Here is a 26,772-nt window from a genome sequence, read left to right as displayed (position 1 = left end):
ACAAGGATGTCCACTCTCACCACTTTTACTCAACATAGTTTTAGAAGTCCTAGCTACAGCAATCAGAGAAGAAAAAGAAATAAAAGGAATCCCAACTGGAAAAGAAGTTAAACTCACTGTTTTCAGATGACATGATACTATACATAGAAAATCCTGAAGATGCAACCAGAAAACTACCAGAGCTCATCAATGAATTTGGTAAAGTTGCAGGTTACAAAATTAACAAACAGAAATTTGTTGCATTCTTAGACATTAACAACAAAAGATCAGAAAGAGAAATTCAAGAAATAATCCCATTTATCATCACATCAAAAAGAATAAAATATCTAGGAATAAACCTACCTAAGGAGGTAAAAGACCTGTACTCCAAAAACTATAAAATGCTGCTGATGAAAGAAATCGAAGATGACACAAACAGATGGAAAGATATACCATGTTCTTGGATTGGAAGAATCAATATTGTCAAAATGACCATACTACCCAAGGCAATCTACAGATTCAATGCAATCCCTATCAAATTACCAATGGCATTTTTCACAGAACTAGAACAAAAATATCTTAAAATTTGTATGGAGATACAAGAGAACCCGAATAGCCAAAGCAATCTTGAGAAAGAAAAGCGAACCTGGAGGAATCAGGTGCCCTGACTTCAGACTACACTACAAAGCTACAGTCATCAAAACAGTATGATACTGGCTCTAAAACAGAAATATAGATCAATGGAAGAGGATAGAAAGCCCAGAAATAAACCCACACACCTATGGTCAATTAATCTATGACAAAGGAGGCAAGGATATGCAATGAAGGAAAGACAGTCTCTTCAATAAATGGTGCTGGGAAAACTGGACAGCTACATGTAAAAAAATGAAATCAGAACATTCTCTAACACCATACACAAATATAAATTCAAAATGGATTGAAAACCTAAATGTGAGACTGGACACTATAAAACTCCTAGAGGAAAACATAGGCAGAAGAACACTCTCTGACATAAATTGCAGCAATATCTTTTTCGATCTGTCTCCCAGAGTAATGGAAATAAAAACAAAAATAAACAAATGGGACCTAATTAAACTCAAAATCTTTTGCACAGCAAAGGAAACCATAAACAAAATGAAAAGACAACCCACAGAATGGGAGAAAGTATTTGCAAATGATGTGACTGACAAGGGATTAGTCTCCAAAATTTACAAACAGCTCATGAGGCTTAATATCATCAAAACAAACAACCCAATCAAAAATGGGCAGAAGGGCTTCCCTGGTGGCACAGTGGTTAAGAATCCGCCTGCCCATGCAGGGGACATGGGTTCGAGCCCTGGTTCGGGAAGACCCCACATACCATGGAGCAACTAAACCCGTGCACCACAACTACTGAACCTGTGCTCTAGAGCCTGCAAGCCACAACTACTGAAGCCTGTGCACCTAGAGCCTGGGCTCTGCAACAAGAGAAGCCACCGCAATGAGAAGCCCGCACACTGCCATGAAGAGTAGCCCCTGTTCTCTTCAACTAGAGAAAGCCTGCACGCAACAACAAAGACCCAATGCAGCCAAAAATAATTAATTAAAAAAAAAATGGGCAGAAGACCTAAATAGACATTTCTCCAAAGAAGACATACAGATGGCCAAGAGGCACATGAAAATATGTTCAACATCACTAATTATTAGAGAACTGCAAATCAAAACTACAGTAAGATATCACCTCACACCAGTCAGAATGGCTATTATCAAAAAATCCACAAACAATAAATGCTGGAGGGGGTGTGGAGAGAAGGGAACCCTCCTGGCACTGTTGGTGGGAATGTAAATTGGTGCAGCCACTATGGAGAACAGTATGGAGGTTCCTTAAGAAACTAAAAATAGAGCTACCATATGATCCTGCATTCCCACTCTTGGGCATATACCCAGAGAAAAACATGGTCTGAAAGGATACATGTGCCCCAATGTTCATTGCAGCACTGTTCACAATAGCCAAGACATGGAAGCAACCTAAATGTCCATCAACAGAAGAATGGATAAAGAAGATGTGGTACATATATACAATGGAATATTACTCAGCTGTTAAAAAGAATGAAATAATGCCATTTGCAGCAACATGGATGGACCTAGAGATTGTCATACTGAGTGAAGTAAGTCATACAGAGAAAGAGAAATATCGTATGATATCACTTATATGCAGAATCTAAAAAAAAATGATAAAAGGAACTTATTTACAAAACAGAAACAGATTCACAGACTTAGAGAATATGGTTACCAGGGGAGAAGGGTGTGTGTGGGGGGAGGGATAGTTAGGGAGTTTGGGATTGCCATGCACACACTGTTCTGTTTAAAATGGATGACCAATGGGGACCTACTGTATAGCACATGGAACTCTGCTCAATATTCTGTAACTACCTAATTGGTAAAAGAATTTGAAAAAGAATAGATACATGTATATGTATAATCAAATCACTTTGTTGTACATCTGAAACTAACACAACATTGTTAATCAAATGTACTCCAATAGAAAATAAAGTTTTTAAAAAATGTGTTACAAACCAAGAAGGAGAAAAGGCAAACAAGAACCCGAGAGCAAAAAATATTAAAAAATAAAGGGAGAAATGACAGATAAGTAAATGAAAAAGAGAAGGAAATAATAAAATGAAATTATATTTTTAAAAAGCCAACCTTTTCCAAAAAAAGACAAAAACAAATAACTTGACAGGACAAAGTGAAATAGTGCTTAGGACAAACACTTCTACAACATAATTTAGGAATAAACAGTATATGTAGTGGTTGGGTGTCTAGCAGTCCTGGATTTGAACCCAAGTACTTCAACTTGCTATGTGACCTTGGGCAAGCTGGGAAAACGGTTATGAGGACTGTAATAATACATGTAAAATGACTGACACATATGCTCAATTAATGAAGGTTATAGAAGGTTAGTCCAGTTTTGATTAGTATACGGAAGTCAAATTTCCAACAATTTTTCTAATCTAAGACATGGATTCAATTACAGCACTTGAAATAAACTTTATTAGAATGGAGTGATTAAATTGCTCAAGATAGTTTTATACTGTTGGGTCAACGCTGTCCGTAATGATTAATAGGATGTGAGACTCAATTTGCCCCTTCTACCTCAAACTATGTCACACATGCTACAAATTTTTCTTTGGGACTTTTAAAAAGTACAAGCTATTTATTTGGTCCAATTAGTTAATGTGCATTTACAGTAGTAACATCTTTACAACCACTGCTCTTTGCCTTTTTGCTGAGCTAAAAAGACAACCAGATGGGGCTCAGTCATTTCTGCTAAATACACTAACTAAAAGCCTTAATTGTGTGTCCACCAACATTCAAGCCCTTAGGTCATGAAAACTCCCAATAAGATGGGAATTTAAACTGAGATGTCTTCTCATACATGTATTATTAAATACTATGTATGAAGAAATGATTATCCATTTGCCTTCTTAACTTGCTTTTGCAAGACTTCCTACTGATAAAAGTAGAAATAAAAAATTTAAGATCCTTGATTTTGAGGAACTGGACCAAATATTTTTTTTCTGTAGAACAAGATCCAAAAATATTTGATAGAATTTTTTTACACAATTTTTTAAGAATGAATCTCATCCACAAAGTTAGTTCAAACTGTAGAATTTTTCTAGTTCACCTCAGCTGTACAGTTTTCAAGGTTTCTGGATTCTTTCCTTTGAGTTCCACATCCTCTATATTTGGAGTTCTTAGCTGGGGGGATCATGGACCACCAGGTCATGAACAGGCTTTATAGAGTTCTTGAAAACCCTGACATAGTATGTGATACTTGGTATACACGTCCACATGAACATTTTTCTGGGGTAAAGGCACATACCTTTCACCAGATTTTCAAAGGTTTTCCAAAAAGCTTAAGAACCAGTTAGACATTTAAATGAAGAGATGTACATACAATGTGCCAAATATTGCTATGTTAACACTTGTGAGATTTCTTAATTAAAACATGTTATGAAGTTCAGTGCCATAACCAAAAAAGCTACTTCTAAATAGTAGTTCAACGTCTTTACCTCCTAGTGGTTCACACAATCCTCAACCCACTGCAATCTGACTTGTGTCTCTCCTGCCCTGGAATTACTCTGCTTGTATGATTACGCTCCTAATTGTTAAATTCAAAATACATTTTGTGGTACTTGTTTGATTTGACCTCTTGGTGGTATAGTATGGTGGAGAAAAGCACAGACTCTGGAGTCAAACTGTCTAGGTTCAAATCTTAGCTCTGTCACTTGCTAGTTCTGCATCTTTGGATAAATTACTCAACTCTTCTGTGCCTCAGTGCAGTAAAGTTTCTTCATTCACATGGTGTGAACAGTATTTACTTCAAAATGTCAACATGAGAATTAAAATAAGCTCCTAACACAGAAAGCATTGTGTAAATATTTCAGTATGTGGGATTATTCCTTTCTTGAAAATAACTTGAAACCTGTCTATGTCTCATTCTACTCTGATGGCTCCTTAGTTTCATCTCCCTACTTTCAGGCTTATTCCTCTCTAATATATCTTTTATAGCATGGCCAGAATGATCATTTGAAGTTATAAATCTGATGCCATCTCTTGCCACTGATGTTAGTATAGTCTGAATGACTTGCATGACAGTGTACCGTCTACTTCTTCTTCCTCAAGTCTCAGTTGCCTACACTTAACCTATGAGTTAAGTTGAACCAAGCTATATGATCCCCCAAATGGGCCTCACTCTTTTAACTCATGACTCTTCACAAGTCGTTGACTCCGTCTGGGAAATCCCACTCTCCTTCTCTTACCACACCCCTCCCCACAGTAAATTAGGTGTCCTTTTTTAATGTGCCCCCGATAACCCTGAACAGTATTTATCACATTCTATTTTAGATACCTGTTTGATTGCTGGTTCATTTCATCTAGTCAGATCTTCCCACTTCCTCCAATAAGGAACAGAAGCAGGAGTCATATTATGACAGTCCTGTTCTTTCATTTTCTACCATCATAATCTTAAACTACTTTCTTATCCCTTTGTTTATCATCCCCCACCCCAACTCACTGAGTTTTTTAATTAACTCACTGAGTTTAGGTAGAAGTGTATCTATAGAAGAAGATGTGCACGTAAATTAACTATATAACAAAACTTCACACTAAAGGGAACATTCTAGAAGTATTTATTTCATTGCTGACTACTTGGTTGCAGCATGCAACTCTCAACGAGCTGCCACTCTCCACTCCTACAAAAGTACCAAATGCTATGGTACCAATACTTAGGTTTTCAGCCTTTCAAAGGCTTTTATTACCAATATCATTACTTAGGATAAGCCTTTTAGGGACTTCAAAGCACTTATTCGCTATAAAAAGTAACTTCTTATTTCATGCACAAAACTCCAATTGGCAGACATAGGTCCAAAATGGAAAGAAAAAAGTTTTATTCTAGTTCTGTAAATTATCAGGAATAAAATAAGCATTTCTCCTTGCCTTGTTTTAAAGAAATAGAATTTTTTTTTTCTATCAGGAATCAGAACAGTAGGTTTGATGATCCTGAGTTATAAAATTGCTTACTGGTTAAAGTTCTTTCCAAAGATTTTAAGAAGTAGGCTCATTTTCCTGTACAATTTAAAGAAATGTTTGCAGTATGTGTAGTAATTATAGGGTATATTGTAGACCCTTGTGACAATATTTAAAAGGCCTATTCTCCCCATTTAAAAAAATTCTACCTCGGAAGGTAAAAGGAAATTCCCATTATCCCAGAGCAAAAAAGGGAAAAATCATAGGTACTTTTATTTGTTAATAGAAGCTACTGTAAATGAGTTACCTATTTCTGGAACATTCTCAGAGACTTACATAACTGAAGCAGATACAAGGTGCTCTCAGATTTTCTCAGATAAATGTGTTTAGTAGTTTGAGTAGTTGCTCTGAAAAATTTCAATTTAATTAACTACGCAACTGAATATTTTCCATTTTGAAATTTGAGGATATCCTGAGAGGGACATGAAACTATTGCACATAGAGGAATTTAAAAAATGTTAGCAAATTGTGGCAGGAGGAAGAGTGGGGAAAATCGTAGTGGAGAAAAAGTGAGAAAAGGGCAGGACAAAGCTGTAGTCATGAGCCGGCCTCTCTTTGTCACTAAGTCAGGGGCCTCTGGCTATCAGTACGCTACATTCACTCTTAGATTAATATAAACCAGATGCGGAAAAATAAAATTAAGAATGTCCCAAACAAAACATTTAAGTCTTTTAAGGAGTAAATGACAGAAAACATTTTAGCTTCTTAATCACGGAGTGCTATAATTTCAAGGCATCAATATAATTCATTTAACCCTAAAGCAATTGTGCAATAAGCAAAACATCATAAATGGAAAACAACAAAGGTTAACTTCCTACAGGGGCCAATAGACAGGATCTCTTGCAGCACAGCAATTAACCTTCACTTACTGGAGTCTTGTTTAAAAGGCCATCAACAACTCAGATTCCTGAAAAATCACAAGTGTCACCAACAAACGGAATGTTGATTAAACAGAGTCCAAAAACTTTCCAAAGGGCTGCCTTCTCTGAAGGGATTTCAGACTGTTGCTAGCACAGGTTGGTTAAGCCAAACCTCACTGACGGCTCCATTAGAGATGAGGATGCCCAGTCAGTGCTGTTTTAAAAATGTAAAACACTGGGAGGGAAAAAAACAAATAAAACAATCTACTGTTCCCTAACATATATGGCTTAGCACCCAGAGAAAGCCTCTGCCCCCAAAAGACACTTTCTACATAGGGCTAAGCTTCATTAAATGAGGCGTAATCTTTCATTTTCAGGACATGTCTTTCCTTGCAAGGTCTTTAGAGGCAGAAGTTCCACTTGGATTCTAATACGCATCTCTGTGAGCTCAGCTTCCTGAAAACATACACCTGCTGGGTTCTAGGTTCTTCCTTGCCAGTGACTGGATTCACTACTTCACAGCCACCAGAATCTCACATACACTATTAACATGATGAAAAATACAGCTACTGCTGCAAGTTTGGCGTAAGTGGAACGCATGTTCAAGTACTTCGCATCCTGGCGGTATTTCTTGGACAGACTGGACAAATTGTTAGCCTTCGAATCCAATGCTGTCAAAAAGGAAAAAAGGATAACATCAATTAGTCCCTTAAAGTATTTTATCAAATGTATTAAGACATAAAAATAACCAAAACGAGTGGCACTATTTCAAACCATGAAGCTTAAACTATCATTTTTATTTTAAGGGTACGGTTGCATACACTGATTAACTCGTGATCCTGAAGCACTGTAAAATCTACAATGCATTTTAAAATTATCAGATCAATTTATGTTCAAATTCTTGAGGCTGTATGCAGGCTCTGGCCTCAGACCCTGGTTCAACTCTCAGCTGTACCAGTCACGTGGTATTGGTCAACTCAGCCTCTCTAAGACCCAGCTTCTTTTGTCTATAAAAATAGGGATTATATAGTAACAATAAACATATCATAGGATGCCTGTAAAGTGAGCACAATGCCTACATACAGTAAACACTTGACAAATGTTAGCTGACCATAACTATCTTCATAATCTCTTAATGGTCTAAATCATATTTGCTTATATTTTGACAAATGATAATCCAGGTAAGATAAAAGATGCAGGTAACCAGAAAATTCAAAGAACCAGACACTGAGTATTAAGCTATATCTCAGTGGTGACTGCTACCAAATTTCTAAGACTTTCCACATAGTAAAGACTATTATTATGAAGATAAAGCTATCAGAAATTATATTTTAACAGATATAGGAAAGTTGTATTATAATGAAAATACAATCACAGGTGCTAGAAAACCACCAATATCTACTAAATTAAGCTTTTTAGAATCTTAGGCAAAGTTTTTCTTTTTTCCTATAAGGACATTTGTAATGTCAGTATCTTCTTTTAATTGTTAACTGAGCACTTAGAGAAACAGTCAGATATACACAAGCTAGACTGGGCTTAAAATATATGGCATGTTTTTAATAATAAAAACAAACTCTCAGTTTGGCATAAATAAATTCTAATAAAACTTTTTACTTCTTTAAAATTCTGAAAAACTATATTGCAATCTGAATTTATTTGTTCTTCCTTGGAGAATGCTTTTGGAATATTTGGAGTTGCTTAATAGAGACTGGTTTTGATTGAGAAATGTGGCATTACTTAATAACACAGGCATGCCAGCCATTTCCAAATTAGAATTTGTCCTGTAAGAAAAGCACCTAGTGCAAAAAGCAGTTAAGGGATGAGAAATAGCCATGACAATGCTGCAAGGAATCTTTCCAGCCAGTCTACTAGAATGTACAATCCATTGGACAGAGGTTTTTAACTACTACTGTGTTTATTACTATATTCCCAGTGCCTAGAATGTGATCTGGCATACAGTCAGTGAAAAATACAGTGAAAAATCAATAAATAAATATTTGCTACATGAATCTAAATCTGCTGAGAATAACTGGGCAAGGAAATAAATATTAGGTCATATGAAATAATTAATAGTTAAGAGAATTCCTTTACACTGGAACATTTGGAAACACATAGTATCATAAAGACAAAGTTATTGCTTGGAGAAGTCATTTAGCAAATATTCATGTTATGGGCACCATGAGAAGTGCTAGAGGATACAATTATGATCAAAACATACGTGATCTCTATATTTGTGAAATTTACAGTCTAATAGGGTGACATCTTTGGATAAAAAATAAAACCTATGGCTTAAAAGAAACAGGTATATTTAGGCAGTAAAAAAGGCATAATTTGATCTTGTTAAAAGAACCCACAGGAATTATTCTTGGGTCATAAATGCAAAGTTGATTAGCTCTAAAACTTTAAAACTTAGAAGGAGAAAAAGGTGTAAAAGATGGACTCTTATTACAGAAGCTTAAAGAGGAAGAGAACATTTTTTGAGGTGGCCTAATCTTCCCACTGTCTTCATATATGCTCTGTTCAGCATATGCTTTTTCTTCCTCTTAAAATACCACTCTTCACTCCTTCCTGATCTATCAAAACTCAAGAAATCTTTCCTGTTCATTTATCTACTTCCTTCTACATTTTTATAGCTCTTATTGTCTATAGATCTATATATAATGATTTAAAACTGTCATTCACTGAACATGGAAAAGGACTCCAAAAGCCAACAAATTCTGCCAGGTACTAGCAGTGTAACTTTTATAGTAAGCTACTTTTCTGAGTCTTTGCTTCTTTATCTGTGAAACCGGTTTGATATCACCCACTTCACATGGGATTACTCTAAAGAATAACTAAGATATATGTAAAGTCCTCCTACCATATTGCCTAGCACAATGTAAGTGTTCAACTGATGTTTGTTCCCTTATACTATCTATAAATTACTCTGTGACAATCTTTCTTATCTTCCCAATGACATGAAGTTATTTAAGGGTAGAACTGTACTTCTTTTTTAATCAGCTTATCAGCTTTGTAGCAATCAGCAAAGCACTAGAAGAAAATCCGTTACACTTTTGATAAATTGACCAGTATATAAATTTTGGATTTAAGAAAAATTCCTGTGCTGGTTTACTTTATCCCAAGTAGAACCTGTGAGTCTGTAATGATGAAAATATACACAGACTCACTCATCCAATATTTGATGTTTAAAGAGTTTGAAGCTATATGCTGGGATAACTGCTGACTACAAACATAAAGGTTAAAATCTGCAATTCATAATAAAGGAAAAGCCATTATTCATGAATATGTAACAAGGCTGAATTCAAAAAATACACATTAAGGAAACTACTTGTGATGATTACTGTGAAAGAAATAAAAGAAGTATATGAAATAGATATGAAACACATAAATACTACTTTTAAAAAGTATATGATCTATATGACAAACCCACAGCCAACATTGTCCTCAATGGTGAAAAACTGAAAGCATTTCCACTAAGATCAGGAACAAGACAAGGTTGCCCACACTCACCACTCTTATTCAACATAGTTTTGGAAGTTTTAGCCACAGCAATCAGAGAAGAAAAGGAAATAAAAGGAATCCAAATCAGAAAAGAAGAAGTAAAGCTGTCACTGTTTGCAGATGACATGATACTATACATAGAGAATCCTAAAGATGCTACCAGAAAACTACTAGAGCTAATCAATGAATTTGGTAAAGTAGCAGGATACAAAATTAATGCACAGAAATCTCTGGCATTCCTATACACTAATGATGAAAAATCTGAAAGTGAAATCAAGAAAACACTCCCATTTACCATTGCAACAAAAAGAATAAAATATCTAGGAATAAACCTACCTAGGGAGACAAAAGACTTGTACGCAGAAAATTATGACACTGATGAAAGAAATTAAAGATGATACAAATAGATGGAGAGATACACCATGTTCTTGGATTGAAAGAATCAATATTGTGAAAATGACTCTACTACCCAAAGCAATATACAGATTCAATGCAATCCTTATCAAACTACCACTGGCATTTTTCACAGAACTAGAACAAAAAATTTCACAATTTGTATGGAAACACAAAAGACCCCGAATGGCCAAAGCAATCTTTTTTTTTTTTTTTTTTTTTTTGCAGTACGCAGGCCTCTCACTGCTGCAGCCTCTCCCGTTGCGGAGCACAGGCTCCGGACACACAGACTCAGTGGCGATGGCTCACGGGCCCAGCCGCTCCGCGGCATGTGGGATCCTCCCAGACCGGGGCACGAACCCGTGTCCACTGCATCGGCAGGCGGACTCTGAACCACTGCGCCACCAGGGAAACCCCCAAAGCAATCTTGAGAATGAAAAACGGAGCTGGAGGAATCAGGCTCCCTGACTTCAGACTATACTACAAAGCTACATTAATCAAGACAGTATGGTACTGGCACAAAAATAGAAAGATAGATCAATGGAACAGGATAGAAAGCCCAGAGATAAACCCACGCACATATGGTCACCTTATCTTTGATAAAGGAGGCAGGAATGTACAGTGGAGAAAGGACAGCCTCGTCAATAAGTGGTGCTGGGAAAACTGGACAGGTACATGCAAAAGTATGAGATTAGAATGCTCCCTAACACCATACACAAAAATAAGCAGAAAATGGATTAAAGACCTAAATGTAAGGCCAGAAACTATCAAACTCTTAGAGGAAAACATAGGCAGAATACTCTGTGACATAAATCACAGCAAGATCCTTTTTGACCCACCTCCTAGAGAAATGGAAATAAAAACAAAAATAAACAAATGGGACCTAATGAAACTGCAAAGCTTTTGCACAGCAAAAGAAACCATAAACAAGACCAAAAGACAACCCTCAGAATGCGAGAAAATATTTGCAAATGAAGCAACTGACAAAGGATTAATCTGCAAAATTTACAACCAGCTCATGCAGCTCAATAACAAAAAAACAAACAATCCAATCCAAAAATGGGCAGAAGACCTAAATAGACATTTCTCCAAAGAAGATATACAGACTGCCAACAAACACATGAGAGAATGCTCAACATCATTAATCATTAGAGAAATGCAAATCAAAACTACAATGAGGGCTCCCCTGGTGGCGCGGTGGTTGAGAGTCCGCCTGATGATGCAGGGTACATGGGTTCGTGCCCTGGTCCAGGAAGATCCCACATGCCACGGAGCGGCTAGGCCCATGAGCCATGGCTGCTGGGCCTGCATGTCCAGAGCCTGTGCTCCGCAACGGGAAAGGCCACAGCAGTGAGAGGCCCGTGTACCGCAAAAAAAAAAAAAAAAAACTACAATGAGATATCATCTCACACCAGTCAGAATGGCCATCATCAAAAAATCTAGAAACAATAAATGCTGGAGAGGGTGTGGAGAAAAGGGAACACTCTTGCACTGCTGGTGGTAATGTGAATTGGTACAGCCGCTATGGAGAACAGTGTGGAGGTTCCTTAGAAAACTACAAATAGAACTGCCATACGACCCAGCAATCCCACTACTGGGCATATACCCTGAGAAAACCATAATTCAAAAAGAGTCATGTACCAAAATGTTCATTGCAGCTCTATTTACAATAGCCAGGAGATGGAAACAACCTAAGTGTCCATCATCGGATGAATGGATAAAGAAGACGTGGCACATATATACAACGGAATATTACCCAGCCATAAAAAGAAACAAAATTGAGTTATTTGTAGTGAGGTGGATGGACCTAGAGTCTCTTATACAGAATGAAATAGTCAGAAAGAGAAAGACAAATACCGTATGCTAACACATATATATGGAATCTAAGAAAAAAAAATGTCATGAAGAACCTAGGGGTAAGACGGGAATAAAGACACAGACTTACTAGAGAACAGACTTGAGGATATGGGGAGGGGGAAGGGTAAGCTGTGACAAAGTGAGAGAGTGGCATGGACATATATACACTACCAAACGTAAAATAGATAGCTAGTGGGAAGCAGCTGCATAGCACAGGGAGATCAGCTCGGTGCTTTGTGACCGCCTAGAGGGGTGGGATAGGGAGGGTGGGAGGGAGACGCAAGAGGGAGGACATATAGTGATATATGTATATGTATAGCTGATTCACTTTGTTATAAAGCAGAAACACAGCATTGTAAAGCAATTATACTCCAATAAAGATGTAAAATAAAAAAAGTATATGCTCACATTAAACATTTAGGTAACATTTAAGCATTAGGTAAATATATATATTTTTAGGTAAATTAGTACACATACATACATATAACACATTACGTGCTAAAAAACATTACATATGTAAGTGCTTTAAGAATTGGAAGGACAAAAGAGATTAATGCATTGTGGGATATAAGGATCAGGTAAGGCTTTTTTGAAGAGAGAGTTCTTATCTAGATCCTAAAGAAGGTCCAGGATGATAAGGACACTGCCCTGGCTGAGGCAGAATGTTTGTGAACTAGGGAGAATGAGAGATGTTTGCCATCTCCTTTTTTTCCAGTATAGAGAACACAGTGCCTTGCACATTACAAGTACTCAATTAATAATGACTGAATGAATGAAAAGTAGGTGGAGATGAGACTAGACCTTATCTTGTAGTCACAGATTTTAAAAGTTTTTCAGCAGAGGAATGCCTTGATGAAAATGGCATTTTATAACATTTGATCTGGCAGCAGTAAAGTCTCCCAAAGTGGCTACTCAGCAAACTATTGCAATAAATCTTTGACAATTTCCTCTCATTCTTCTTTTCATTTCCCTTAACTTACGTGTTTCTGTAAATATTGATTTAATTTTGTAAATATCTTGGAAACAGTAATTGCTTCTGATATGGAAAGAGACTACATTGTTCCAACTCAATAGAAACTAACCACACTAGGAAGAAACATATATATTGGAAGCTTGCAATGTAATCCATTTTTGAAAGATGAATTCTTAACAGTACTAGATAGAATCTGACAGCATAAAAGGTATTCCCAAATAAGCTATCCTTGCCTATGGAATAAGAGCCACTTATTCATAAGACTCATACTGCTTTTAGAGACCTGAGAGTGCTTCTCCCCGTTGTAGCACTTCTTCAATATTGGCCACCATGATCCTCTGCACATCTTGCAATTCAGTGTTGATGGAGCCTAGGTTTCTCCGAGCACGACTGTCAATGTAAAGCTTCTTGGTTTTCTGAATGTAGGTATCTAGAATGATGAAGAAAAGTGACTGTTAACAACTTCTTTCGTGTCCATCAAAGAAGTAGGAAAGAGTAAATTCTGAGTTTCGTCCTGGATCTGCAACTGTTCGTGATTAACCAAGCTTTTGAATGAGTATCAATGGGACAGGCGTTTCCCAAAATACTACTACAAAATTGCATGCTCATTCATTTTTGCCAATGTCTATATAATGCAAAACTATGAAAAGAATGATTATTAAAGATTATATTTTCAACTTTTAGAAAAACTGTTAAGATGTGTGTGCTTGATACCCTTCATTTGCCTCTAGATCTCCTCTCCACCCTTCTGGGCCTGCTTTCTGCCTGCAGGAAGCTGACCTGCATAGATTACATCAATGGGTTCTTTGCCCTCTAGCTTCCAGTTAGGTTCAGCCAATGGGGGAGCCCCAAGAGTACGGAAGAAGGGGAGTGGATAGTGATATCAAAGTATTTATTCCCCTAGCTCCTCCCCGAGAAGTCATCTTGGGCTGGCAGTATACCTCTACCAAAAGTTACTGCTCCTCTCAAATGGGCCTTTTCCATAAATTTTCTCCTTCCTAGTTCCAGAAACTGCTTTCTCTTATCCATTCAGGCTTAGGGTTGACAACAATTACCATGCTACTGGTCTCAGGTTACTGTACCTTACAGTTCATCTATAACCCATTCATATCTCTGTATATAAATTCTTTAAGCTAATTTGAGTATACCAACTATTTCCTGTGTGACCTTGATACAGCAGTCTTATTTTTTTATTGGGTTTACTGAACCGCTACTGTCTACAAAAATAAAATTTGCAAAACCAGACATTATGAAAATTAGCACTTGGAGAGATTATAGTTTTGAAACACTGGAATGCTTTGCTAGATTTCTTTATTTCTAAAAAGCAAGAGGACCCATTTATCTAGCAAACTCAAAACACTTCAGAAATTCAGAGATAGTAAAACCAATTTTTTTTTTAACTAAAAATGTCAGTGATGTAGTCTAATCATACTTGTTCTCACTTCCTCTACTTAAAGGCCATTTCCTTTGATCTATTGCCATCAGATACTTTACCAGATCTGACCAGTAATGAGTCTTTCTATAATTCTTATACAAATATGGACACCCATGCTCACTACTTCTGCATGTAGTAAATGTTATGCCCCAATACCATATATCCTCTAGTACTTAAATTAGAGGATCTCGTTCACCATTCCTTCTGATTTCCATAAAATGAGTCCCACTGTGAGTATGTGAGTGTGTGTGTGGTGGGGGAGGTGAGGAGGTTGGGTTGGGGGGAAAAAGAACTGTTATTACATGTCAATCTAGATCTTTAGACACAGTTTTTTACCCAAATGAAGAATCAAACTAAATAACAAAAAAGAGCAAAGGGCAACAAGTTCTATGAGGAAAAAATCAAAAGACCAGAGCAAATTACTTATGAGAAGGAAGCCTCATTCATTCAAAAGGACAAAAGACATGGACTAGGAGGGAGAATCCAAAACTTCAGTAGGTAAGCATAAAAAAAAAAAAAAATGTGTCAAAATTATAGCAATAGCTTCTGCATATCGACTACTCCCTTGATAGAGAGGTGATGCGCAAAAACGTACCGAACTCAATAAAGGAATAGGGTCTAGACACAGTTGGCACCTTCTTCCCATGCTGTTCATCAAACTCCGAATGTAAATCTTCTAGGTAGGCAAAAGCCAACTTTTTAGGGAAGGCAGCTTCACACAGAACCAAATAACACACCCCCTGTTCAATAATGTAGCTGCAGAGACAAAAAAAAGCAAGAAAAAGTTGTTTGCAGATTAACAACACCTCCAACAATCTGAAATAGACTCTCAGTGCCATACAAACCTTTGTTTTGTTTTTTTTTTGGCCATGCCACACAGCTTGTGGGATCTTAGTTCCCCATCCAGGGATTGAACCTGGGCCCTTGGCAGTGAAAGTGTGGAGTCTTAACCACTGGACCACCAGGGAATTCCCTATAAAAACTTTTGAAAATATTCTAGCCCAAGCCCTTTGAGGCTAACTAAATCAGAAAGTCAATTTCAACCCAAAAATCACTGGAATCAGAAAGCAAACATCTTCCCATTATTAGAAGTATATTCCAAAAAGAGTATTTAGACATATTTATTCATTACATAATTCTTCAACTAAAATATCTTAATACATAAGACTTTTTCTTGAAAACTCGGAGTTGTGACTCCATCTACCCTTTGATTATGTGTGGCAAACAAGTATATACACATTTAAATTTCTTCCAGCTGTAAGAAAAATAGTGGAATTGGAAATTTTTGTGGATACTTAAAAGTTGGAAGTTAATGTCACAATATTTACTGGGTACAGAAAATAATATCAGGACTAATAATATTCCCGAATTTCCAGGATAGGAGAACTCTGTATTGACTGCAAATTGTTCAATAACAGAACTGACTCCTCTTGTGAGAGTGAGCTCCCTGGCAGTCTGGAAGAGGCTATATAACTACATGTCTGAGATAGTTTTGGAAAGAGGTTAGGTTACTCAGTGGTATTCAAACTTTTTAGCCATAGTACTCTTTATTTCAGCAAAAATTATATCCAGAAGACTAATATGTACAGCAAATAAGATGAGAAGTTCTTTAGCTTAAGTAGGAGTTTAAGGGCCCAAAGCATTACACATACCCCCACCCCTGTCCTTTCTATGTCTTTCCTCAGGCATCCTATGACTCCACAGAGCATAGTTCATAGTCTATTATATTATATGATCTCTCATGCCCTTTAAAATAATAATAATAACAACAACAATAATAACAATAATAATAATACTGCTGTCTTATTTCTTGCTTGGGCACCTAAATTAACCAGTCTCCTTGCCTTCAGTCTAGACCATCTTCTAAACCACTAGCTTTATTCCTAAAAAGTAAATATGATATTGCTTAAAAACTCTAGAGGTTCCCTACTACCTATAAAATAAAATCATACACCTTGGTATAGTATTCGGAGCCCTCCAAAACAAGTGTAGGCTGCTTTCCATCATATATCCTAACACACCGAACAACATGTTGTTCTCCAATAAGCTAGGTTCTTTCACATGCTCGTGGACTTCTGCTTATATTGTTTTTTTCTAACTATAATATTCTTTTATGTACCTGGAGAAACCTTGTTCATTTTCATATGCTCAATTCTACTATAATTTTTTCTGTGAAATTTCTCTCTATTCTCCCTCCCTCTTTCCCCTTTCCTGAAACTTACTCTCTATAAATGGGAATTTATTGCTTTCCTCTCTCTGCTCTACAGCACTTCTTGTCCTAAGGTATTACAGTATAGTTGTTTGTGTATATGTCTCTCTCTGCTAATAAGAGGATAAGGTAAAACATTACAGGCAAGACTTAATACACTGTCTGACAAAGAACAAATCTTTAATAAACAGTTCTTGGATGGAAATAAAGGAAGAGATGAGATTATAAAGAACCAAGCAGAAGAAAATCTCTCTTCAATTCCATGAGATCTTCCCTACATCTTTTTTGTTCCTAACCCATGGTAGAGATAAAAATACTATATAATGAAGTGCCTCTAATATTTTTTGATATTGAAATACCTTACAAAATTTAATATTCACTACTTTATTAACCAATAGGCCAGGGTTCTGTTTTGGTTTTGATTCTTTATACTTGTTTGCTTGTTCTTGATGAGTAAAGGGTTTGTTTGTTTGAGTTAAACAGAGCAGGTTCTTCCCAGGTCTATATTATCTTGGTATCTGCGTTCCTAACATAGTAAGGATTATTTAGCTTATTCTTTTTTATTTTCACCTGATCTTCTTGCCCTCTCTTTTCTTGTTTAATCCTTCCTGTTTTATCAATTTCAAACTTGACATGTATTAAACATTTAATACCAATTATTTGCAGATAATCTGAAATCCAGTAAAGTTGCTTTGATCCCTCTCTCAGCTGTATGCATTTTCTATAACCACTGATTAGATGCCCTTAAATTATCTTTTATAATTTTCTTTTTTCTAAATAAAAACTAACACTTATTGACTATTCTCTATGTGCCAGACAAGATGTTAAGTGATATACATGGATTCTCTCATAATCCTCACAAAACTATGATCCCCTATTTTATAGAGGAAACTGAGGCCCAGAGAAGTACATGTGAATTGCTCAAGGTTACATTGCCAGTAAATGTTTGAGCAAGGGTAATAACCTACATGTGTCTGGCTCCAAGAAGCTCCCAAAGCAAAAGTTACCTATTACTGCATGATATGTATAGCATTTACTAGACACAGGATAACAGGTTGAATTATTGTATGGAAATTGAATAAAGAAACCAAGATTTCAGTTTTGCAGAATTAGAGCCAGGAAAGTTGCTTCCATGGAGCAACTATAGTTTTAAAGTTACCTTTACTTTTAAAAAAGTTCCCATTCTTATCAGGTGTTACTTGTATTTACTGTATTTCATATTTAAATAATCACAAAGAAATCAGGACTATACTCACTGAAAAGTCATGGCACCAGCTTCCAAGGTGCATCTGGTAGGGGACTGTTCATTCAACTTTCGAAAGAGTTGCTTAGCCTGACTCTGGTACTGTTGAAGGTCCCGGCCAGACTGAAAGAAGACACCTTCATTTAAGAATTTTCCACCAAAAAAGCACTACCAATTTGTGAGAAGCATCATATTTTGAGGACACTATGTGAATACGGTCCTTCATTTACAGGTTAGTAAGATTTATTTTAACAAAATAAAAGTGGCCTATTTTAGAGAAAAAAGGAGGACCAAATCCCGAGTTTTTCAACAAAGTCACAATAGTTATTTACTATAAAGCAAAAGTGTACTCCTTGAGGCACTCTTTCAATCCAGTGTTCTTTCCACTATTAGGTCAGTGCCCTCCTCCTAACCCATTTCACTTGCACAGTTACTGGCAGAGAACTGTACAACATGTTCCATACTCAGGGGAAAGTCCTGGGAACCACAGACTGAATGAATCATCTCATTTTTGTGCTGAAATATCAAGCAAAATCTTCCATAAAGTGTTACAGTACTGAGCATTTAAGCAAAACTGTGTGCACCCATGACTGCAAATTATTATGAACACTATAACTGCAATTAGGTAAAAATGAATAAGAGCACGGACAAAGATTGGAAAGTCCAATATACTTTACTAAATAAATCTATTTGGTTCCTGAGTTTGGATAGCAAAAGTCTGGGTAGCAAGGGGTATGTTCATAAAAAAATGAAAATAATAACATTTGGATGATAGAGTTACAGGCAATATTTTCCTAAACAATTTCTAAATGATTTTACAATATTTTTTAAAGAGAGGAAGAAGTCTACTGGGGGAAACAGCAATGTCATTTCAAAAGGAGAAAATCATACCTCAATAACCTACTAGATCCAAAATGGAAAAGAAGTGCATGAAGAATGGGAAGCAAATATACATTACTTATTCATCCACATACTGGGGGAAACAAACAAATAACTTTTGCCATGTGATGGGAAGGAATTATTTTATTTTGGATTATTTAGTTTGAATTGAAAGATCTAACACTGTCTCTCCTTGGTAGATGTTTAATAACTAAATGTTTAAATAGAAAAGTGTTTACACAGGGTTCTCCTAGGGATTGGACCTATGGTATAACTATGAGAAAGTACAAAGTGAAACTTAAAATTCCAGATGGTGAACCACTGAGCTGAGAGTAAAATCAGTCAAGGAAGCAATGATAAAATCGTGTAACTGGCAGATAAATGTACAAGTATAGGATTCTAAGCTATATTTAAAATAGTGAACTGGAAGTGCAAATCAAAACCACAATGAGATATCACCTCACTCCTGTTAGAATGGCTATTATCAAAAAGACAAGAAATAACAAGTGTTGGTGAGGCTGTGGAGAAAAGGGAACCCTTGTGAACTGTTGGCGGGAATGTAAATGGATGCAGCCACAATGAAAAACAGTATGGAGGTTCCTCAAAAAGTTAAAAATAGAACTATGACATGATCCAGCAATTCCACTTCTGGGTATTTATCTGAAGAAAACGAAATACTAATTTAAAAAGATATATGCATCCTATGCTCACTGCAGCATTATTTACAATAGCCAAGATATGGAAATAACCTAAGTGTTCATCAACAGACAAATGGATAAAGAAGATGTGGTATATATACACAATGAAATACTATTCAGCCATTAAAAAAGACTGGAATCCTGCTCAAATAACAAGCTCATATATAGAGAATGGACTGGTGACTGCCAGAGGGGAGGTGGGTCGGGGAGTGGGCGAAATGGGTGAAGGGAATCAAAAAGCACAAACTTCCAGTTATAAAATAAGTCATGAGGATATAATGTACAGCATGGTGACTATAGTTAATAATACTGTATTGCATTATTTGAAAGTTGTTAAGACAGTAAAACTTAAATGTCCTCATCACAAGAAGAAAAAAGAATAAAAATTTTCGTAACTATTTTTTCATGATGGAGGGTAACTAGACTTATTGTGGTGATCATTTCACAGTGTCTACAAATATTGAATCACTATGTTGTACATCTGAAACTAATATAATGTTATATGTCAATTATAACTCAAAATAAGATAAAATAAAAAAATTAAATGGTGAACTGGAAATTTCAATATAAATAAGGAAGTAAATAAGCATGAGGTGAACCAGGGGAGTTAGGCAGAGACCACTAGAAGTATCAATTTGTAGTTTAACACTGTTTTTATGGCAACGATTTGGTATAAGTCTGTTCACTTGAGAAATACTCCTACATTAACATGTATATGTATATTGTTATATATTAACAATACTTTGTAATAATTAACATTATAATGTATATTAACGTTATCATATTAAACAGTATTACTAATCTATATATTGTTTTTCTCTTGACTGGTCAGCCAGTTGGGGCGAGTGAATACCCTCACATGCTTTGAACTAGTGCACAATATCCTATGTTCCTAAATTTGAGTGGTACTTGTCAATCTGTTGGCTTCACCAATGTTGTTATGTGGCATTCCGAAGATATCTGACCCCACAACAGTAGATTAAAGGGATGCAAACAAAGTTGGAGACGCTACTAAAGTGCCAAGAAATAATACCAACATAGACCAATGATTTTCAACCTTGGCTTCACACAAGAATCACCTAGAATTCTTTTTTTTTTTTTTGCGGTACGCGGGCCTCTCACTGTTGTGGCCTCTCCGGTTGCGGAGCACAGGCTCCGGACGTGCAGGCTCAGCGGCCGTGGCTCACAGGCCCAGCCGCTCCGCGGCATGCAGGATCTTCCCGGACCGGGGTGCGAACCCGTGTCCCCTGCATCGACAGGCGGACTCTCAATCACTGCGCCACCAGGGGAGCGCACCTAGAATTCTTAAAATAACTACTCCTGCTCAATCTCCACCCCCAAATCAATTAAATCAGTGTCTCAGAGGTGTTCATAAAATAACCACAACCATAAATGTTAATTATAAGTTTTTTGACAGCTAAAGGCAGGTGAGCAGCTTAAAGGAACTAGTTAAATAAATACATGGCAAATAAAAAGAATGAAATTCTACCATTTGCAACAAAATGGATGAACCTAGAGGGTATTATGCTTAGTGAAATAAGTCAGAAAAAGACAAATACTGTATGTTATCACTTATAGGTGGAATCTGAAAAATAAAACAAATGAATGAATATAACAAATCAGAAACAGACTCGCAGATATAGAGAACAAACTAGTGGCTACCAGTAAGAAGAGGGGAGGGAAGAGGGGCAAGACAGCAGTAGGGGGGGATTAAGAGGTACAAACTACTATGTATAAAATAAAAAAGCTACATGGATATATTGTGCGGCACAGGGAATATAGCCAATATTTTATAACAACTTTAAAATGAAGTATAATCTATAAAAATATTGAATCACTATATTCTAAGTGTGAAACTAATATAATATAGTAAACCAACTACACTTCAATTAAAAAAAAAGAAATGGCAAAAAACTGTCAGTGAAATGAAGATTAGCACAAATCCTTTGACTTTATAAGAGGCACTGTAAATACTACTGCAATCTGAGAGAAAGAGACTAACAACTGTACGACCTACAAGAAACTATGGCCAAAAGCATGCTACAATTTCAGGAATTTACAATGAACAAAGCAGTGACCGCCAATGTATAACACTGGGGACATATCTACATAGGAATTACAGCACGCCAACCAACACTTTACAATGCTGGTTCAGTTGGCATTACCATTCCTGGCAGCATGATGCTGGCACAGTCTTCCTGGTAGTTATTTTGACAATATGTATTAGAAATTTAAAAATTTTGCATAATGTTTTATCCAACAATTCCACATCTTCTAACACAACACTGTAAAGCAATTACACTCCAATTAAGATGTTAAAAAAAATAACATATGGTATATATTTATATAATGGAATACTACAGAGCCATTAAAATGATGCTGTGTAATATTTAATGATATGAGAAGATATTCATTATACACTAAGTGAAAAAAATTAGGTGGAACAGTATTACAGTATTACCGATTATTTGATTTTAAACACACACACAAAGATTAAGGTTAGACATCAAGTGGATATAACTTAAGTAGGGATTACTTAATTTTACCACTACTTTTAATGGTCAAAAAAAAATCACCATTAACTTTTTGGTCGTTTTGTTTGTACATATTTACTGAATTTTCTACAATAATCAGAAATTAATTTTATAATGGGAAAATTATTCATTCATCCATTCCTATTTACTGCGTATTTGTACCCACAATATTAGGACTTGGGGCCAATAAGGGGAGGGGCTAGGATTTGAACAATGTTAGGACTTGGGGCCAATAAGGGGAAGGGCTAGGATATGAACCCAGGCAGTCTAGCTCTGAAGCCCCTGCTCCTAAGCATGCTGTATCACCTGTATAATTAAAATTGCTTCAGTAATGGTAGATCCACCTTCTAGGTGATATCTTACTATTTAATATTAAATCTAATTCATAGGAAATGCTCAAGAAACCATATGGCAGCTCTGATCTAGATCTCACATAACAACATAATCATGGCTTTACAGATAAACCCTAGGTTCACTTTTAAGATTACAGTCACAAAGGGCTCACAGTCAGCCAGTCTATCTAAAAATAGTTAGATTAGATGTCCTAATTCTGTTTTCTACTTCATCTAGAACAGACTTGATGAAACTTATATACAGTATAATGAAGACAGCTGTTAGCAATCCAATAATGAAGTAGATGTGAATGTCTACACAAATTCTGAAACTAATTTGAGATCATCAGTATATTTAGGATGTGGTTCTGTATACAAAATGCAGGAGGTACAGGGTAGTAAATTGCCACACAACCACAATCCTTTTTATTGCTGTCACCTATGACTGCTGAACAAGCAGTTGTATCAAATGCCATCTTTTGCCTTTATAAGAATGTTTAGCTAAGCTCTTATCATTTGTAAATTCCTGTTGAACTCTATTGATCAAAGGCCAGGGGCACCAAGAACCAACCATTTTCTTCTAACAGCAATAACCGTAAGGTGATTAATCAACCCTCAATGATTGGGCGAGTGCGCCAGTTTAACTGTACAAAAGACTATCTGATTCTTGGGAGTTCCCTGCCCTGTACTCAGTTATATCTAACACCTGAAGAGAATATGGTTCATTTTGAGGTAGAACAGAAAGGTAGATAAAGAAATTGCAAACATCTGAAAAGGAGAAATACATCAGAAAGGAAGAAATAGATAGAATATCAGAGAGTCTAGGTTGGAAAAGAAAAGTTCATCTGTCTACCTGTCTTAGGCCTACATTTCTAGTTATAGCACAGAGGAAACAGTGCATAAGATACTCTGTATCTTTTTTTTTTTAACGCTCTATTGTATTATTTGAATAATTGTTCATCTCCAGTGAGAAGACAGTTTGTACAAGGACTAGCATCTAGTAACCACCTAAGATATGGTATCTGTTATCAATGTAAATAATTGAAAGAATACATTGAATTATTTGGCCCGGACAATTAGGGTACTTAACTATAAAACTATTTGATCAAGATATCCATTTCTTACAAAGTTATTTCCAGACTCCTAAGAAGTAAATACATTACTAAAATGTCTTAGAACAAGTGAAGCAGTTAGGTACTAAGCCTGTAGTGTAGAATCAAATAGATATTGATTAAAAAGAACAAACTAGTGGTTACCAGTGGGGAGAGGGAAGGGAAGACGGGCATGCTAGGGGTAGGGGATTACGAGGTACAAACTACTCTGTATAAAATAAATAAGCTACAAGGATATATTGTACAGCACAGGGAATATAGCCAATATTTTATAATAATTACAAACGTGTATAACTATAAAGGAGTATAACCTTTAACAATTGTGAATCACTATGTTGTACATCTCAAACTTATATAATATTGTGAATCAACTGTATCTTAATTAAAAAAAAATTATTTTTTTAACCAAAACAGTGGTTCTCAACCAGGGGTGATTTTGCCCCTCCTCCCCGCAGGTGACATGCAGCAATGTCAGGAAATATTTTTGGTTGTCACAACTAGACGGAGGGTGGTGGCAGTGCTATTGGCATATAAGGTGTAGAGGCCAAGGATGCTGCTAGACATCCTACAATGCACAGGACAGTTTTCCCACAACAAAGAATTATCCATTCCAAAATGTCAACAGTGCCGAAGTTAAAAAACCCTGATGAAAGAACTATCAAATCACTATGTTATGTACCTGGAACTAACATAGTGGTTGTAGGTTAACAGGGAAGGAAGGAAGGGAAAAAAAGGAGGCAGGGAGGAACCCTGGTGAAAAATTCTGTTGTGCTACTTATTAGCTGTGCGACCTTGAGCAAGAGACCTATGCTCTCTTAGCCTCAGAGATTCCTTATCTATAAATGGGGATAATAATAGTACCTATCCTAATAGTTGGTATGAAGATTGAATGAAATCATGCATTTAACAGGCTTAACACAATGGGTGGTATGTAGTAGGCACTCTATAAATGTTCTGTATACTATTATAATAGTAAAAATAAGTCAAAGATTCATATTTTTGCAGATATTAAAAGTTTTGGAAAGACGTTATCATTCAAAGTCAAAATTCCTAAAGGAAATCACTATGGAATTACAATCACAAAAATATTTCTGTGTAAAATATCTTTCCTTGTCAATTAAACAAAGCAACCCATCTTGGTAAACTGATACCTAATTTGGAATTAAGAAACACACAGTAATAAATCAACTAATTTTTTCAATGAAGTATGAAGGCAGAGAATAAGAGCCTACTGATATATGGACTTTCAAATCCAATTTATATTCTTTGCCCACATTGGAATTCAAAGCAATAGCTGGAAAACTGACCAGATTTCTGTCCCTTTGGGAAAACTACTTCTTAATCAAACTACATATCCTTCAAGGAAAATTTCCCCCACACCATCTCCCTTGTTTCAAATCATGTTCCTGCATTCATTGTAACAATTTCACTCCTTCTGCACAGTCCTGGAAAATGTTTAACATTGGACAAGAGAAAAATATTTCACAATTGAAAATTCAGGGTGTGCTATAATTTTCAAATTTTATCTCAACTTAGACTTTGTCTTGTGGAATAAATAGAAAATGTTTCACTTAGCATGACCTGCTAAGCAACTTAGCAACTTCACAATCTGTATCATTACTCTCCTAGAAGTGAAAGTAAACATATTTCCAAATCAAACCTAAAACGGCATATAACCAAATAGAAGCTTTCCTAATTAGGAAACACTACCATTGGCTTAGATGTCATTTCTTCTGGGAACACTTTCCTGAGGTCCAAAAATCAATTTAGATACCTTTTCCATGTTCAACCACAGAAACTTCTTCCTATTCCATAGCAGTTATACTACATTATAATTGTTAGTTATCTGGTTTCTCCACTGAACTGTAAGCTCCATGAAAGTAAGGACTATGTTCCCCAAACCCCTGCATTAACACCATGCTTGGCACATCTGATGTGTTTAATGAGGTTTTTTTTTTTTCATGAATATATGAATGAAAAGTTCAAAAAAATGTGCAAAATATTCATCTTTTTTTAGGCCTTGAGGTTTTGTTTTTTTTTTAATTATATTACTTGGGTTGTATGATAAAGTAAGATAAAGTTGAACACTTTAAATAAATTATATAAATTTCATTCTCAGCCTCCTTTCTTCAGGAACTTCCTGACCTTGCTCCAGGAACTTGTCTCACACCAGAAATTTGCCTTGTGATTTTAAGGCACAAAGCCTCTTCCTCTCAAGCTATCTAGAGGTTTTGTTTTGTTTCTTTAATCAACGTAATACATTTTTGAGCACCTACTAGCACAAGGCTGCTATTGTAAAAGCTATGGGAAACACATAGATGACTAAGATTTCTCGTTTGCCTGCTAGGAAACTTTGAAAGACAAAGGCAAAATTGTAAAATAAAGGTACAGAGCATTACAGGAATATAACACAAGGGTTATAATTCCAACAACAGAAATTTAGTAAGGCTTATTGGAGGTGGGAATTAGGCATAACTTTGAAAGAAGGTACTGTACTGAACTTCAAACAGGTGCATACATGTAGCAATAATACCTCATCTGCTTTCACTAGATGTCAGTAAACTAGGTCAAGGATCAGGTACTACGAAAAGAGGACTTAGGAGCTGATTTTTCCCAGGACCTGTCAGTCAGCCTTATTAACAGCAAAAAAAAAAAAAAAAAAAAGAAAGAAGAATTCTTGAATTTTAACAAAGTCCCTAAAGAATTACAGAACACTGGATAATCACAATCAGCCAAACCTATCCCTTCTCCAGAGAATTTTTCTAAAAAGAAACAGGTAACACAAAAATCTACCTCCGCCTTCAGGCAAGATTTATTCTAACAGAGATTTATTCTAACAAGACTTATTTTTCTCCACTGCCAAAAGAGGAAAAGCACTTCAGAGGGGTCAGAAACGCCTGGGAGGCCATAAGGGTCTCCCGCGTCCTAAGGAGGAATCCCGTGCTGAGAGCACAGCGCTCTGACAGGAACTTGGGGTCCCGGGGATCTAGCAGCTCACCTGTTCGTCCTCCTGCATCGAGGCGGCCAACGGGAGCCCGTCCGCCACTCGGGCGATCATCGTGAGCAACACCATCTTCACAGGCTACGGAAACTCAGCACTGGCCCGGACGGCCGTAGATGCGTCTTAACTTGCTCCGCCGCGACAACAGTTATACCTCTACCTCAGTTCCCAAAGACCCAGCTGCTCGCGTCTCCG

General features: G+C 36.4%; 1 protein-coding gene across 1 annotated transcript; it reads right to left on the bottom strand.

Moving 5' to 3' along the window:
* Positions 1-2,280: 2,280 nt before the first annotated feature.
* SEC22B (SEC22 homolog B, vesicle trafficking protein) lies at positions 2,281-26,772 on the bottom strand. The gene is made up of 5 exons (XM_082833807.1): positions 26,575-26,772; positions 18,035-18,144; positions 15,165-15,325; positions 13,418-13,564; positions 2,281-7,081 (listed from the first exon to the last, which is right to left on the bottom strand). Exons 1-5 carry the CDS (start codon positions 26,647-26,649, stop codon positions 6,927-6,929), a joined length of 648 nt encoding a protein of 215 aa, XP_082689933.1. The 5' UTR covers positions 26,650-26,772; the 3' UTR covers positions 2,281-6,926.

This window comes from Leucopleurus acutus (genome assembly GCF_964270905.1).
Source record: "Leucopleurus acutus genome assembly, chromosome: 2".
NCBI classification, from domain to species: Eukaryota; Metazoa; Chordata; class Mammalia; order Artiodactyla; family Delphinidae; genus Leucopleurus; species Leucopleurus acutus.
This window is presented reverse-complemented; position numbering and strand designations above follow the sequence as displayed.